General features: G+C 39.6%; 2 protein-coding genes across 4 annotated transcripts in view; both read right to left on the bottom strand.

Moving 5' to 3' along the window:
- Positions 1 to 12,648, bottom strand: part of iars1 (isoleucyl-tRNA synthetase 1) — a 57,538-nt gene that overhangs the window by 26,685 nt on the left and 18,205 nt on the right. For all 3 annotated transcript variants that reach the window (XM_078947071.1, XM_004068660.5, XM_078947072.1), the window contains 5 exons: positions 8,977 to 9,068; positions 6,644 to 6,742; positions 2,549 to 2,675; positions 1,053 to 1,126; positions 96 to 290 (listed from right to left, as the gene is read on the bottom strand). In XM_078947071.1, the coding sequence (XP_078803197.1) occupies positions 96 to 290; positions 1,053 to 1,126; positions 2,549 to 2,675; positions 6,644 to 6,742; positions 8,977 to 9,068 (587 nt within the window). The remainder of the gene's footprint in view (positions 1 to 95; positions 291 to 1,052; positions 1,127 to 2,548; positions 2,676 to 6,643; positions 6,743 to 8,976; positions 9,069 to 12,648) is intronic.
- vimr1 (vimentin-related 1) lies at positions 10,170 to 12,113 on the bottom strand. Its single transcript, XM_011474852.3, has one exon. The coding sequence runs from the start codon at positions 12,025 to 12,027 to the stop codon at positions 10,891 to 10,893; it is 1,137 nt and encodes a 378-aa protein (XP_011473154.1). The 5' UTR covers positions 12,028 to 12,113; the 3' UTR covers positions 10,170 to 10,890.

The following is a 12,648-nucleotide window of genomic DNA, read 5'->3' on the forward strand; positions in this document are numbered from 1 at the left end:
TGCATTAGCCATTTTGTACATGAATCTATGCATTTTCAATCCACATAACTATGAATGTCTCTTTTTTCACCCACTCATGTGTGCATTCAGCTTACCATCCTCTGGTCTGGTCAATTCCTTCAGCGATGAAGTCTGCAGGAAAACTTTCCTCAAACTCCTTCTTGTTCTCAAAAGGATAATGAACCTGGGCGTAAGGCATGCTGCCGCTCTCAAACCAGCAGTCAAACACCTCCGTGACCCTCCGCAGAACGCCCTTCCCACACCGGGATGGTATTGTAAGACTGTCAATGCTGGCCAGAGAGCGTAGGAGCAGGACGAGGGGGGGAGAAAAAAAAAAACACTTCAAATTTGCAGAACAGGATAAGAAATTTACATTAGTTATGAAGAATTTCATACTGCCATCTAGACAACTTTCATATGTGTCACTGCGGAGAGAAATGTCAGAGTCAGGATAACAGTTAAAAAGAAAAAAAAAAAGACATCTGCAGGTTCTGATTAAATACATGTGTATAAAATCTCTTTATGTATCTTCTAATTGGCAAAAGAGCTACAGGAAGTGAATCAAACAATTCAAAATGAAACATAAGTGCAGCGATTCTCTGCAGAACAGCTCTGCGGTTGGGCTGCTGACACAAAAGTGATCCAATGGTTCAATGGGTCATTTCCACAGGTCTTTAAAATGTTCTGTAAAGCAGGTAATAATTTTGCCTGTATTAAAGCAGCAAGAAAAAGACAGAAACTGTAGAGTTTCAAACACTGACGGTAGAAGTGACGTCGTTCATAAGACAGAACAATAGAAAAATGAACCTTTCAATGTGGACAATATGAAAGGCCTTTTTAGACTTCTATGCAAAACCAACAATATTTCCAGGAAGGCCATCTGTGTTATCGGGGTTATACATTTAACGTGTTTGAAATCACAAGAAGTAACAAATATGGACAGAAGTATTGAATCCTGTTTACAGACAGCCAGAGCATCTGAAGGCATCCTTCTGTCGCAGTCTGTGCTCAGTTGGGAGGCTGCGAGCGTTGGATGCTGATCTGTGACTCACCTTTCCCGATGAAGATCTGCTACTTTGACTCCCGTCAACTCCTCCAGTTCTGCTATGGACCCAACACACACAACCTGTTCAGCAGAAAAACAAAGGTCTCATTTTAGCAAAGAAAAGCAGGGCACAGCAGTTAAATGGATCTTAAACTGAGCAAGGTTTCAAAATTATGGTCTGAAAAGGTTGATTTTACTTTTAGATTCCAGCAATGTTATTTTATGAGGGATTGTAGTCTCAGAAAGCGAAGGTAAAAGTTAAAACACCTCCTTAGTAAGTTGAAGTATAATAAAGTGTGTTATCTGGTCTCCTCTGGGAGACTACCTGTTGGCACTGCTCCAGTTTTACCACAGCACCAGGTAACATGGCCCAGATACAAGCTGGTGCATCACCATCCGATATTAAAGTGGAAAAAAGCAAAAGAAAATGTACCCAAAAGACCTTGGACGGAAAGAAAATGGAACAAAAGGAAAACCTGCAGAGATAAAATCATTGTACATCGAAAGCCAGAGAAAGAGGCGCAGAGCTCTGGATACAGCTGTGTGGTTTGCTGCACAGGAGTGTGTGAGGGAGGCACCAGGGAGTGCAAGTGTTCTGGAAACAGTCACAACGCTATTTCCAGCAAGCAGGTCGTTTGCTGTCCCTCTTTCAGCCAGGGGACCAAAGCTTCATTTTTCAAATGCTCAAATAACCCAATTCTGACATCTCTATTCAGTTCAGACCACGTCACAGTCAGCCGAGTTTGGCAATAAATGCTCAGCGTAAAATGAACATTTACAGTTTGGCCCCCTTCTCAATCATCTTGCACTTTCTTTTCCTCCTCTTCACCAGTGGATAATTTATTCTGTCCCTCCTCTTCTTCTAACACTCGATGACTTCTTGTCATTTTACCCCAATAAATGTTCCTCTTGCACATCTTTGAAGTTTCCTCAACTGGCATGAAAGGAAGCCAGTGCACTTTGATTCGTGTTTCTTTGCAGTTTACATTAATGAATCATTCATGTGTTGAGTTTATTGAGGCTCTCCATGAGGGTGCCTGAGGTCAGCTCACTCTGCTTGCAGTATAGTCACAGAACGTTGTGTTAACATAATGCTACTACTCAAGCTTTCACAAAAACGGTGGAAAAACATAAATCTTTCTGGGGTTTTTTCTCTTTTCCATTGCAAATTTATGAGAGAAAATTGATTTTTGAAGTAATGCAGAAAAGCAACCAGGTTAAGCACAAGACATCGTAACTGCAATAATCTTTTTGATGGAAAATACTTAATGAAAGTAGATTTAAAATCAGATCAAATGTTCCTTTTCCATGCAAATTCTTCAAATTAATACACAATTATAATAGTAATTCCTGGGTGTGAATACAGAAGCTTTTGAGTAACAAGTTCAGGTTTGAATAGCCTAAACATATAAATATAACTCGACACCTGGTCAGCAAATAGATAAATTAGTTGCTGTTTAAGGCTACCCAAAACTCATTTATACCACTTTTTTTTGTCCTGACCTCCTGGAAATCATCGCTGACCCAAAGCGGGATAGGAGTGCCCCAGTAGCGGTTCCTGGAAATAGCCCAGTCGCGGGCGTCTCTTAGCCAGTTCCCAAAGCGCTTCTCACGCACAAACTCCGGAACCCTGTAGAAACAGACGAGTCATTTTAGCTTTTGGTGTGTTTTATTAAATAGGTTAAATGACATTGGGACCACTGCAGCAGTCACAACGTGGTGTGAAAACCTTTTGTTCGGGACGGCAACAAGACTTGTGATGAAAACTGCCGATACCCCTAAATACAGAACCTTTTATACCTATTTTTACAGCCATCACTTTTTATTTGTACATGCAGAGAAAAGCTCCACATAAACATTGCAATCAAAAAAGAAAAACATGTCTTTTCAAAGTCAGGCTTTAAGAGGTTGTCAGAGGTTTCAAGTGTTTGCCTATAAACAAAAACAAACATTTTTAATTAAATTAGTTTTATGCGTAATGATTTCACATCATCCTCTTGTACAGAAAACTCAAGGGGGGAATAGATAAAGCCTAACGTGGTGAAATTTGGCAAATTAATAAGCCCTCTAAAGAAAACAGTACCTCCATGTGCCTTCCACGTCTATGTGACAACAGGAGTCTCTTTAAGAGGCTTGACTAAAAAAAGTTAGTGTCCACGCCAAGGCACCTTTTGTCCCTTTACTTCCTGCCCCCCTTTTGCTTCCTTGTTTCAGCAAGTTCCTGACATTAATCCACCATCTTTCAATCTTCTTGTTTGCCTCTCCTAGCCTGCTTCCCTCTCTTGCTTTGTCAGGTCGTGCTGCTGATGAACAGTGCAGCGAGGAGCATAAATCGCCACCAGAATCTAAACACTAAGCAAGGAGTTCATCAATTCCCATTTGTGGAAGGCATTTCTATTTAGGCCCATAATATATCAATTTAATGATTTTTTTTTCTTTTCTTTGGTGCTGGGGCTTACCACCAATCCTCCATCCTTTAGCCCCCTACTCCAGTTCACAGCGAGTGAAGGATTTAGAGGATGGAGGCGCTTCGTCCAAAGCACACTGAAGACTTATTAACATTTAGCCCTACGATGTTAAGTCGTGGGCACAGATGCAAAGCACAAAAGGATAAAACTACTCAGACAAGAGGACTGTGCACGTTGAACTGAAGAGCTGAGAAAACAGAAAACAAAGGAGATGGAGATCACACGCCCATTCAGTATTTACAAAAGCAAAGTCCAGAAGTCAAAAGCTTGGCTAAGATTGACTCAAAAAAATGGAGAACCTAAAAATAAAGCTACAAGTGGGGTAAATATAAAACCTGAATAAGGTAATAGTCAAATGAGGGGGTATGCTCTTGTTAAAATAAAAACATCAACCCAGTTAAGTATGTTGTCCTAAAGAGCTGTACATTTATACAGCCTACAAACCTCATAGGCACTGTGTAAAAAAAAAATGTTAAGGATGTTCCTTATAAACTATGCTGCTTCTGCCTTATGGTTGATTGAGATCATAAAACAAATTAAGAAAAAATACCATTGTATTATGTTATGTGCTGCAAAGTGTATTTGACGTAATGTAAAGTGTGTTTTCCTATTTTCTTTATCAGTTTCCACCATGAAGCCCAGGGTTCATCAATGTTGGCTGTAAAATGTGTGATTACATCAAAAATAATGGACTGGATAAACATTATTTATATGCACATTGCAATGTTAGAAAATGTACAGACAACTGTTTTGAGTTCAAAAGTCTTAAATGTAAAGATGAGGGTTGATGGGTTGAGCTGTTTTCCCCACCAGCCTCCCTCTGAGCCCTCATTAATTCAGTTAAGAAAATGTGACAGACTGGTACCTGCAGAAATCAAACTGACCTCACAAAAACCCCAATCTGAATAAGTAAAAGAAGAAAAAAAAACCATTAACAAATCAATCTTAGAACATGGGGACTAAATATTTATTATTCAGCTTAAATGGATCATTTTTCAGGTGTTAAAATTGCTTATGAGCATATTAATGATGACACAACTTAAATACACTAAAATAAGAAAAAACGGAAGCACTTCAGAACCAAAAGGTAACAGAACGCCTGAATGAGTGTGAGGAAAAACAGGGGGGGGGGGGGGGGGGGGTACTAAGGGGTCAAATGGTTAAAAAAACATCTGAAGTACTGAGTAACAGCTTCAACTTTTCTGATTTATTTTAAATGAAGTGCAAATTCTGGCATTAAAATAAAAACTAAACTAAATCAAATCTATTTTGTAACAACAAGGCTTTCACTGATGTCTATAAGGAATTTGTGATGCCCAATGTTCCAATCCAATGTGCTTAGTTACAAATGTTTCAAGCAAATACCAATAATAAATATCCAAAATAAGTCATTTAGCTTTTCTATATGAAAGGTTTTGTATCCTATTTTTTTTGCTATTATGACAGATTATTAAAGCTAATTAATTGTCATTTTACCCCACTGCTTACTGCTTTAGCAAACACTGCATTTGCTTGGGGCTCTAAAGTGTTCAAAGTGGTTTTATATTCCAAGCTCAACTATGTCGGTGAGATTTACTACTAGAAATCTTCATTCTGTTCAATGCTGAATTACCTTTTTATGCAATAATCTGCCAATTATGTCACATCCCCAGAATAACAAAACTGTTTTCCAAAAGAAAACTGTAACTAAATGAACACAGCCTTTTGGAGCTGAGTAAGCGTCCAGGTTTTGGATCTTGAATTTAAATTGGTCAAAAGTACAGTATGGTGTGGGGAAACTACAATTTTTACTTGATTAAATTTAACTTATTACTACCCACTTCTGGTTATAATAACATTAAATAACTATTTTAAGATAGGAAACCGACAGTTAAGGTGTGTGAATGAATAAAAGAAATGTAATTAGTTCAGATTAAAATGGAGTGAATTTTTGCAAGTGTCTCAACATGGTGTGCTGGTTAACATAGGAGGCAGATGACCTACAAGTCCAGGAACAGAAGGTTGTATTCACACCAAAGACACCTTGGATGCACCGCTCACAGACGCTCATTTCCCTCACACTGAGTCCTTCCCTTTTATGAGCTCCAGTTAACTGGCTAACCACGCCCAGGAAGGAAGCAACTTTAACCAAACAATTAAAAAAAAATACACAACAAAAGATAGAAATATCTTGGAAACAATACAGTAAAAGTCCTGTAAACAAAGACAAACATAGATAAACAGTCAACTAAAATCATTACAACCAAAATTTATGCAAACAAATTTAAATCCTTTCCACTTCGTATCCCTAACTCTTAAACAGGAAGTGAAGGCCTTGGCCACCATTTTGTTCTTTGGGCACCAGGAAGAGAAGGTGAGAAACATGACAAAAATCAATAAACAAGTCTTAACATTTGTGGTGGTGCTGTTCATAGATGACGTGTTTAAAAGTGATGAGCTACAACAGACAGGACACAACTACTTTGTCACAGTTAGTAAGGAAATGTAATGTCACTGTGGACTGAATGTTTTCTAATTCTCCCCCTGAACATGGGCAACAACACCAACCATAAGAAGTGCAGCCTTTAAAAAGTACTTCTCAAAGTAGTGAGTGAGAGAGAGAGGGGGGGGGGGTCAGTCTCTGTACATCTTCACCTTCCTGGCAGCTAGGCATTCATCTTAGTTTGACAGACCCATTACCAGAGGCAGCTAGTGTGGCTCAGAAAAGAGCACAGGGAGCACCGACTGTAATATCACTTAGCAATGGCGTCACGCTGACGCTAAAGCTCTCGTCAGTACAATTAGGGTCATGCAAATGTTTTTCCACAAGGAAAACAGCCTATGCCCATTAATAAGAACTTTCCTTTATGAAGGCTTTAGTCAATCCTAGAAATCGAGGAAGGTCACAGCAACAGCTTCCTGGGAAAATCCATTAGCTGCCCATTCAAGATTTCCACCCTGACTGTCGGCTGTCCTGCAGAGGCAGCCCAAACAACTTGATTTAGTGGTGCAGAGCTTCAGCTATAATTGTTTAGGGACTGCATGTGCCGTCGGTCTTGGCTCGAATCTTTTACGCCACTTATTTGGCAAAATTCTCAGTGCTGCCACTTTGGAGATCCTTAACTATCTTTTGGCGCAGGAAAGGGCTTACCAATAACATTTTCCATTGCAGTCCAGCAGCTTCTCCACCATGTGCTCCACCCGAACAAACCAGCTGGGGACAGCTTTGTAGATCAAGGGCGTGTCTGACCTGAAAACAAAAGACGTCATTGGGTAAAACAGAATTTAGGTTATGATAACAGCAAACTGTGTCTTTAAAAGAAATGTGCTTTTCAGAAAAAAAAAGCCATTCTCTTGAGGGTAAATAAAAACAAAAGAGCCAGCGCAGGTTTGGCATGGTCGCAACGTCAGTTATGCTTCCCACCACATCATTGTTGCCAAATTTATTCAAGATAATTCAGTCCCATCTGGCATCATCTCTAAGGAGATTCTCAGATTTAAAAGCTGCTACTTTCTGTGTGGCTGGTAGTTAAGCGTCGTTGTGTTTTTGAAAGTTTTATTTTTGGTAGAGATCAATGTCAAGGCAAATAATTTTATTTTTATATATATATATATATATATATATATATATATATATATATATATATATATATATATATATAAAAACTGTTCAATTTTGTAAATTATATGAATACATACTGTGTTTACGTAATACTAGCTTTGAAGTTATCTATGACTTATTTTTTTAACACAAATGTTCTTTTTTTAAATAACTGCTATTTTTAAATAACAGTTAAGCTAAATAAAATAGCTTCATTCTAGTCTATTCTCTGTGGTAGTCCAGTAAACATTTCTAATACACATTGTGCTTTATATTTTTTCGAACTCTGTGGTTTTCAATTTCATCTGAAATATTTGTTTCCTCCTATCCCTCTGAAACATTCATTCATTTGGGGCTTACACTTATTTTAAGTACATTTTATAGAATAAACGCAGCTTTAATAAACTGCACAGGAAGCAGAAGCAGCTGCAAAGTTCAATTTTAAAATTTTTTTGATCACTTTTGGATTAATTACAGAGAGCAGGAGTCCCATTTAAACAGTCTGTTCAAGACTTTGTTCTGATGTTTCTCCACACACCAAGCGTGACCTGTAATACACCTCAGTGTAGATAAACTTTGGACTCGTTAACTTTTAAGTCCTAATCCTCATTTTTCTGTTAGGTACCATCATATGAAGAGTTTTGCTTGTAATATGGTAAATGGTAAATGGCGTATACTTATATAGCGCCTTTCTTCCTACAAGGACAAAGCGCTTTACAGTCACAGACCCATTCACCCAGTCACTCACACATTCACACACTGGTGGCGGCTCCGCTGCCAAACACAGGCGCCCGCCAACCACCAGAGGCAAAGTGGGGTTCAGTGTCTTGCCCAAGGTCACTTCGACTCATGGACGTGCAAGGCGGGAATCGAACCTGCAATATTATGATCATGGGTCGACCGCCCTACCGCTGCACCATAAAAATGCACCATAAAAATGTGGTGCCCGTATATAAATAAAAATATTGCAAAAACAAGACAGATGATGGATTGCTGCATTAACTCTTTTCTCCACCCCTAATCACAAACAAAACAGATGAGTGAATTTATACTGTAGGGAGTAATGAAGACAAATAGGATCCTATTCACACTCAGAGAATGCTCCAAGCTGAATATCATGTGGAAAACACAGCATAGAAATGAAAAACTTGTGAAATTATCTTAAGAAATTGAACCGTGATAATGTTTTTAGATCCTTAATGGTTTAATTCTCTGTGGCAGAAAAATAAAGTTTGATTAAAAACCTCAGAATGGTTAATATTCCATCCGTTTCATTTTCCAGAGACATTTCTTTAGTTGGCTCAGATAGCTTATCTGAATCTTTTTAAAGCTTAGGACAGACGGCCCTCATCTGTCAGTCTGGGTTGGTTCGATTCCAGCTTTCCCAGTCTGTCTGCGTAACAAAGTGTCTTTGGATAGGATGATGAATCATATAGGTCTCCCTGAGAGTTCTCTTTTTTTTTTATTCACTCTGGATAAAAGCATCTGCTAAAATGAATGTAATGTAATTTATTGTTGCCGCTGGCCCACGTGGGAAAGCGATGTCAGACTAAAAATGAAGTTCATCTTTTTCTGCCTGAGCTCGACAGCAACAGCGTGATTTGAGATGATGAGTCAAGTAAAGTGACAAAACATCACAACACTATGAACGTATTGTGTACAGACAACACAAACCATTATTAAAACTCACACATCACTGAAGTGTTTGACTTTATGAAGATTTTTTAAAGAAAGAAGAAGAATAGTATCTAATTTAATAAACGTGCAAAGCCTGTTACATAACTACTGTTAGAATAAAGATCTGCAGTTAAAGTGAAACTTTTCTAACTGTTAAGGGCATTCACAAGACTCGTGTTTTGCAGAGAACCCAGTACATTGCTCACCTCCAGCAGAAAGGGTAGCTGTGCTTGAAAGTGCTAAAGTTGACAAGGCGACCATTTTCCTTCAGCCACTTGATTATGTTCTTGTCAGCATCCTGAAACAGAAGAGAAAAGCCTGTCATTTGTCCTAAAGCCTGGCTTCACCCTATTAAGTCCTCTGCTGGTTGGGTGGGGTCAGATGTTGAAACTGTCACACTGTGACTTGACAGACCCCAAAATCCAACGTCTGCCCACCAAAAGCGCAGGAGAATGGCAAAAGTGTTCACTTATTTTTGCATTAAAGCTTTTATTTCATCTAATAAAATGTCCTTTAAGTGCACAACAATGGTGGACTATGTAAATCATCACCATGAGACAGTTGTTTATTCATAAAACCTAAGCAATATTCACTAATTAATGAAAGAAATATTAAGTCTGGACATTAAATGTTTATAGCTGAAGTTATCTCTTGTTTTCTATTCTTAATTTATATCATTACAAGATGTTCTAACCGTAAAATCTTTGGTCACCTTTACCCCATGTAAAAAAAAAAAAGTAAAGTAAAGCTTTTCCTCTGAGAGGAGAGCCTGATGAGCTTTGAACATGCGATGGTTTCATGAGCCCCTAAAAGATGTGCTTATTTGAAACTCCAGCCAAGGCCCCTGAGGAGGCCTGCAGCCCCGATAACACCCAACCCCACAAAACACTGGTGTGTTTTTTATGCAGCTTGCAGTTTATGGCAAAGATTATTATATGCAATCAGCTAAATGGCTTATCATACAGCACTTCAACTCCCTCTAACCAAACTTTGTAATTCACAGGGGGCTGAATAAATAAAGTTCTTAGCAAAGTGATTATCAGAATGTTGGCCTTGAATTCTCTAAAGTAAGCATTTCACTTGTGTCCTCATTAAAACATGAAGAGGCATCTATAATATGCTAATTTGCTGGAAAATGACCTGCAACCTAAAGATTCGAAAGTGGTAACATAATATTTTGACCAAAAAATAAAAAAATAAAATCACAATCTAAACTTTAATATAAATTTGTAAACAAAATAAGGCTTGTGGAATAATACCAGCTTTTCAGCACACGTCCTTTAAAAATAACATGTGTGAGAGTTGAAATAAAAATGCTGCAGTTAACAATAAAAGAGGAAAAGGCATGGTTGTTCGATTAAGGAAAACAACAAAACCAAGAATAACCACAGCGGGCTCATTTTGCATGCACTCACTTAAATCTTTATTAAGCAACTGTTGGTCAACATTAATGTATGAGGTCAACAGGTTGTCACTACATTGGAGTTGGCGCTATTGTAAATACCGGTTATAACACTAAGGTTACAGACTGAGCTTTGCTTTGTATCGATCATGACTGAACAAGAGGGAGTGGAACGTTAAAAGGTGACAAAGAACAGAGAAGTGACAGAAGGACAGGATGAAAAGAAGCCTGACTGGAGGAGAACTGCAGGAAAAAGAAGCTGGAGTGAACACAGGACACAGAAAAGTGGGGGGGTGGGCTTTGGGGTGTGGCGAGCCAGTAAATTTGGGTCAATGACAACAATTAAGGTGGGCAGTGTACTGTAGCACCAATACATATTCAGAGGCAAATTACTTTTTTAAGTTTAGAAACTTAAAACCACTGAAGAATAAATAGCAGTTCTAAAAATATTTGATCAAAGCCAGAACATTCAGATTCAGAACTTGTGAAGAGGGCCGCATTTGTCCAGGGAATGCCTGTCCATGTACTTTCCTTATTTGCTCAACTCTAAGTCTTATAACTCTTTGTAGCATTCAGCAAAATTCAAGAAAAAACGGTTGGTTAAAAGGTGAAGGAAAACAGTTTTGTAGACTGATTGAGGGGAATTCTCTGTTCCGTGATGATCTGGGGGTCTTCTTTGCCATTTCTTTAGATCTGCATCTGCTCTCGTTCTGGATCTTTAGGCATCTTTGCCAATTCCAAGCCTCTGTTCTTCTCCTTCCAGCAGCTTCCTATAGGTCGCAATCTCAGCATCCAGCTTCAGCTTAATGTGCAGCAGTTCCTGGTAATCTTGAAGATACTTGCTCATCTCCAGTTTGGTTTCACAGAGCTGGACCTCAAGTTGAGCAATGATGCTCTCTAAACCTCCCACCTTCTCCATATGGGAGATTTCCATTTCCTCCAACTGCTGCTCAAGGGCGGCGTTGCGAGCCCTAAGGCTGTCAATCTGGTTCTGAAGGTCTGTCACCTGGTTATGGAAGGTTGTGATCTCATCCTTCATTGTCTTCATCTTCTCCTCATGTTTACCTGCATGTTCTTTAAGAGTGTCGAATTTGCTCTTGTACCACTTTTCAGCTTCTTGGACATTGCGAGCAGCCACAGCCTCTATCTCTGCGCGCATGTTTCGCAGGTAAGCCGCCAAATCAGGACGATCACCATCCATCTCTGAAGTGATCTTTGCTTCCTCGATCTGCTTCATGAGATCAGCCACCTCTTCATCATGTAGCTTCTTAAGAAACTCGATCTCAGCCACCAGCTGCTCTATACGCTTTTCAAGCTCGGCCTTCTGTAGTGTAGCGTTGTCAACATCCTGCCGAAACTCCCTCAAAATCATTTCTGCTTCCTCTTTCAGTGCCAGTTCCTCCTCCAGTTTTAGTCTCCAGATTTCAACCTCTTCTTCGAGGTAGCCCCGTTCAATATCAGCTGCTCCCTTCTCGTTGGTCAGGGTCTCGATGAGCTCTCGCAATTCCTTGAATTTAAGTTCATATTCTTCTCCAATGCCAGTGGGGCTTCCCTTGTAACGACCCTGCAGTGTCGCCAGCTCCGCCTGGAGGGAGGCATTCCTCTGCTCCAGTGCCTGGACCTTTGTGATGTATCCAGCAAACTTGACATTGAGCTCCTGCATCTCCTCTTTCTCATTGGCATGTTGCTGGTGTATCTCTGTGCCCAACTCAATGGCTGTTCCACGAAATCCGGAGCGTCCCCGGCTGTCAAACGAGGATCCACGGCACCGGGACGGGGATGGGCTCTGAACTCTCATTCTGCTGGCAGAGCTGCTGACTTGCAGGCTCTTTTGAGAGTAGGATGCAGCTCTCATGTTGAGCAAAATGCTGGGTGCGCTTTTCAAGATCTTAGGTAAACTAACTGCTTTCTGGCTCTCTGAAAGTCTGACGCTCCCTTAGATCACCTCAGAGTTTTTATGCAGCAGCAAGAATGTCTCAGACAGCCTAGAAACTCGCGCAATGTTTTAACACGATTCAAAAGTGGATCATGACAGACTTTCAGAGGACTCTTGCTGCATGCTCTTTATTAGCTAACGCTGTACTGTTAGTGACCTGGCAGGCCATGTACACTCCCTGGCCTTTGCACATAAATGCTAAACCTCATTTGCTCTACATCACTGTCCTTTTAGGATCCTTACAGACCATGGTGTGACAGACAATAGAAGAGTATCCAGCAGACAAGTTCAACAACATCGCCTATGTCAAAATGTCTTCACAAACACGTCACCCCATTTTGCAGCTACTACAGAGATGTGTAAATAAACGAAGTCACTGTTAATGTTTCTACAAAATAACATTTATGTAGCTTTCATGATAAATGTAGGAAAGACTGTGACATTTCACACAATGACTCGAAACAAAGGAAGATAAAGCTCCAATTATAAACCAAGAAAAATAAATGTTAACAGTAGGGATGCAGGATATGAAAAAAACTC

The sequence above is a fragment of the Oryzias latipes genome, chromosome 5 (genome assembly GCF_053564925.1).
Source record: "Oryzias latipes strain Hd-rR chromosome 5, Olatipes_Hd-rR_3.1".
Taxonomy (NCBI): Eukaryota; Metazoa; Chordata; class Actinopteri; order Beloniformes; family Adrianichthyidae; genus Oryzias; species Oryzias latipes.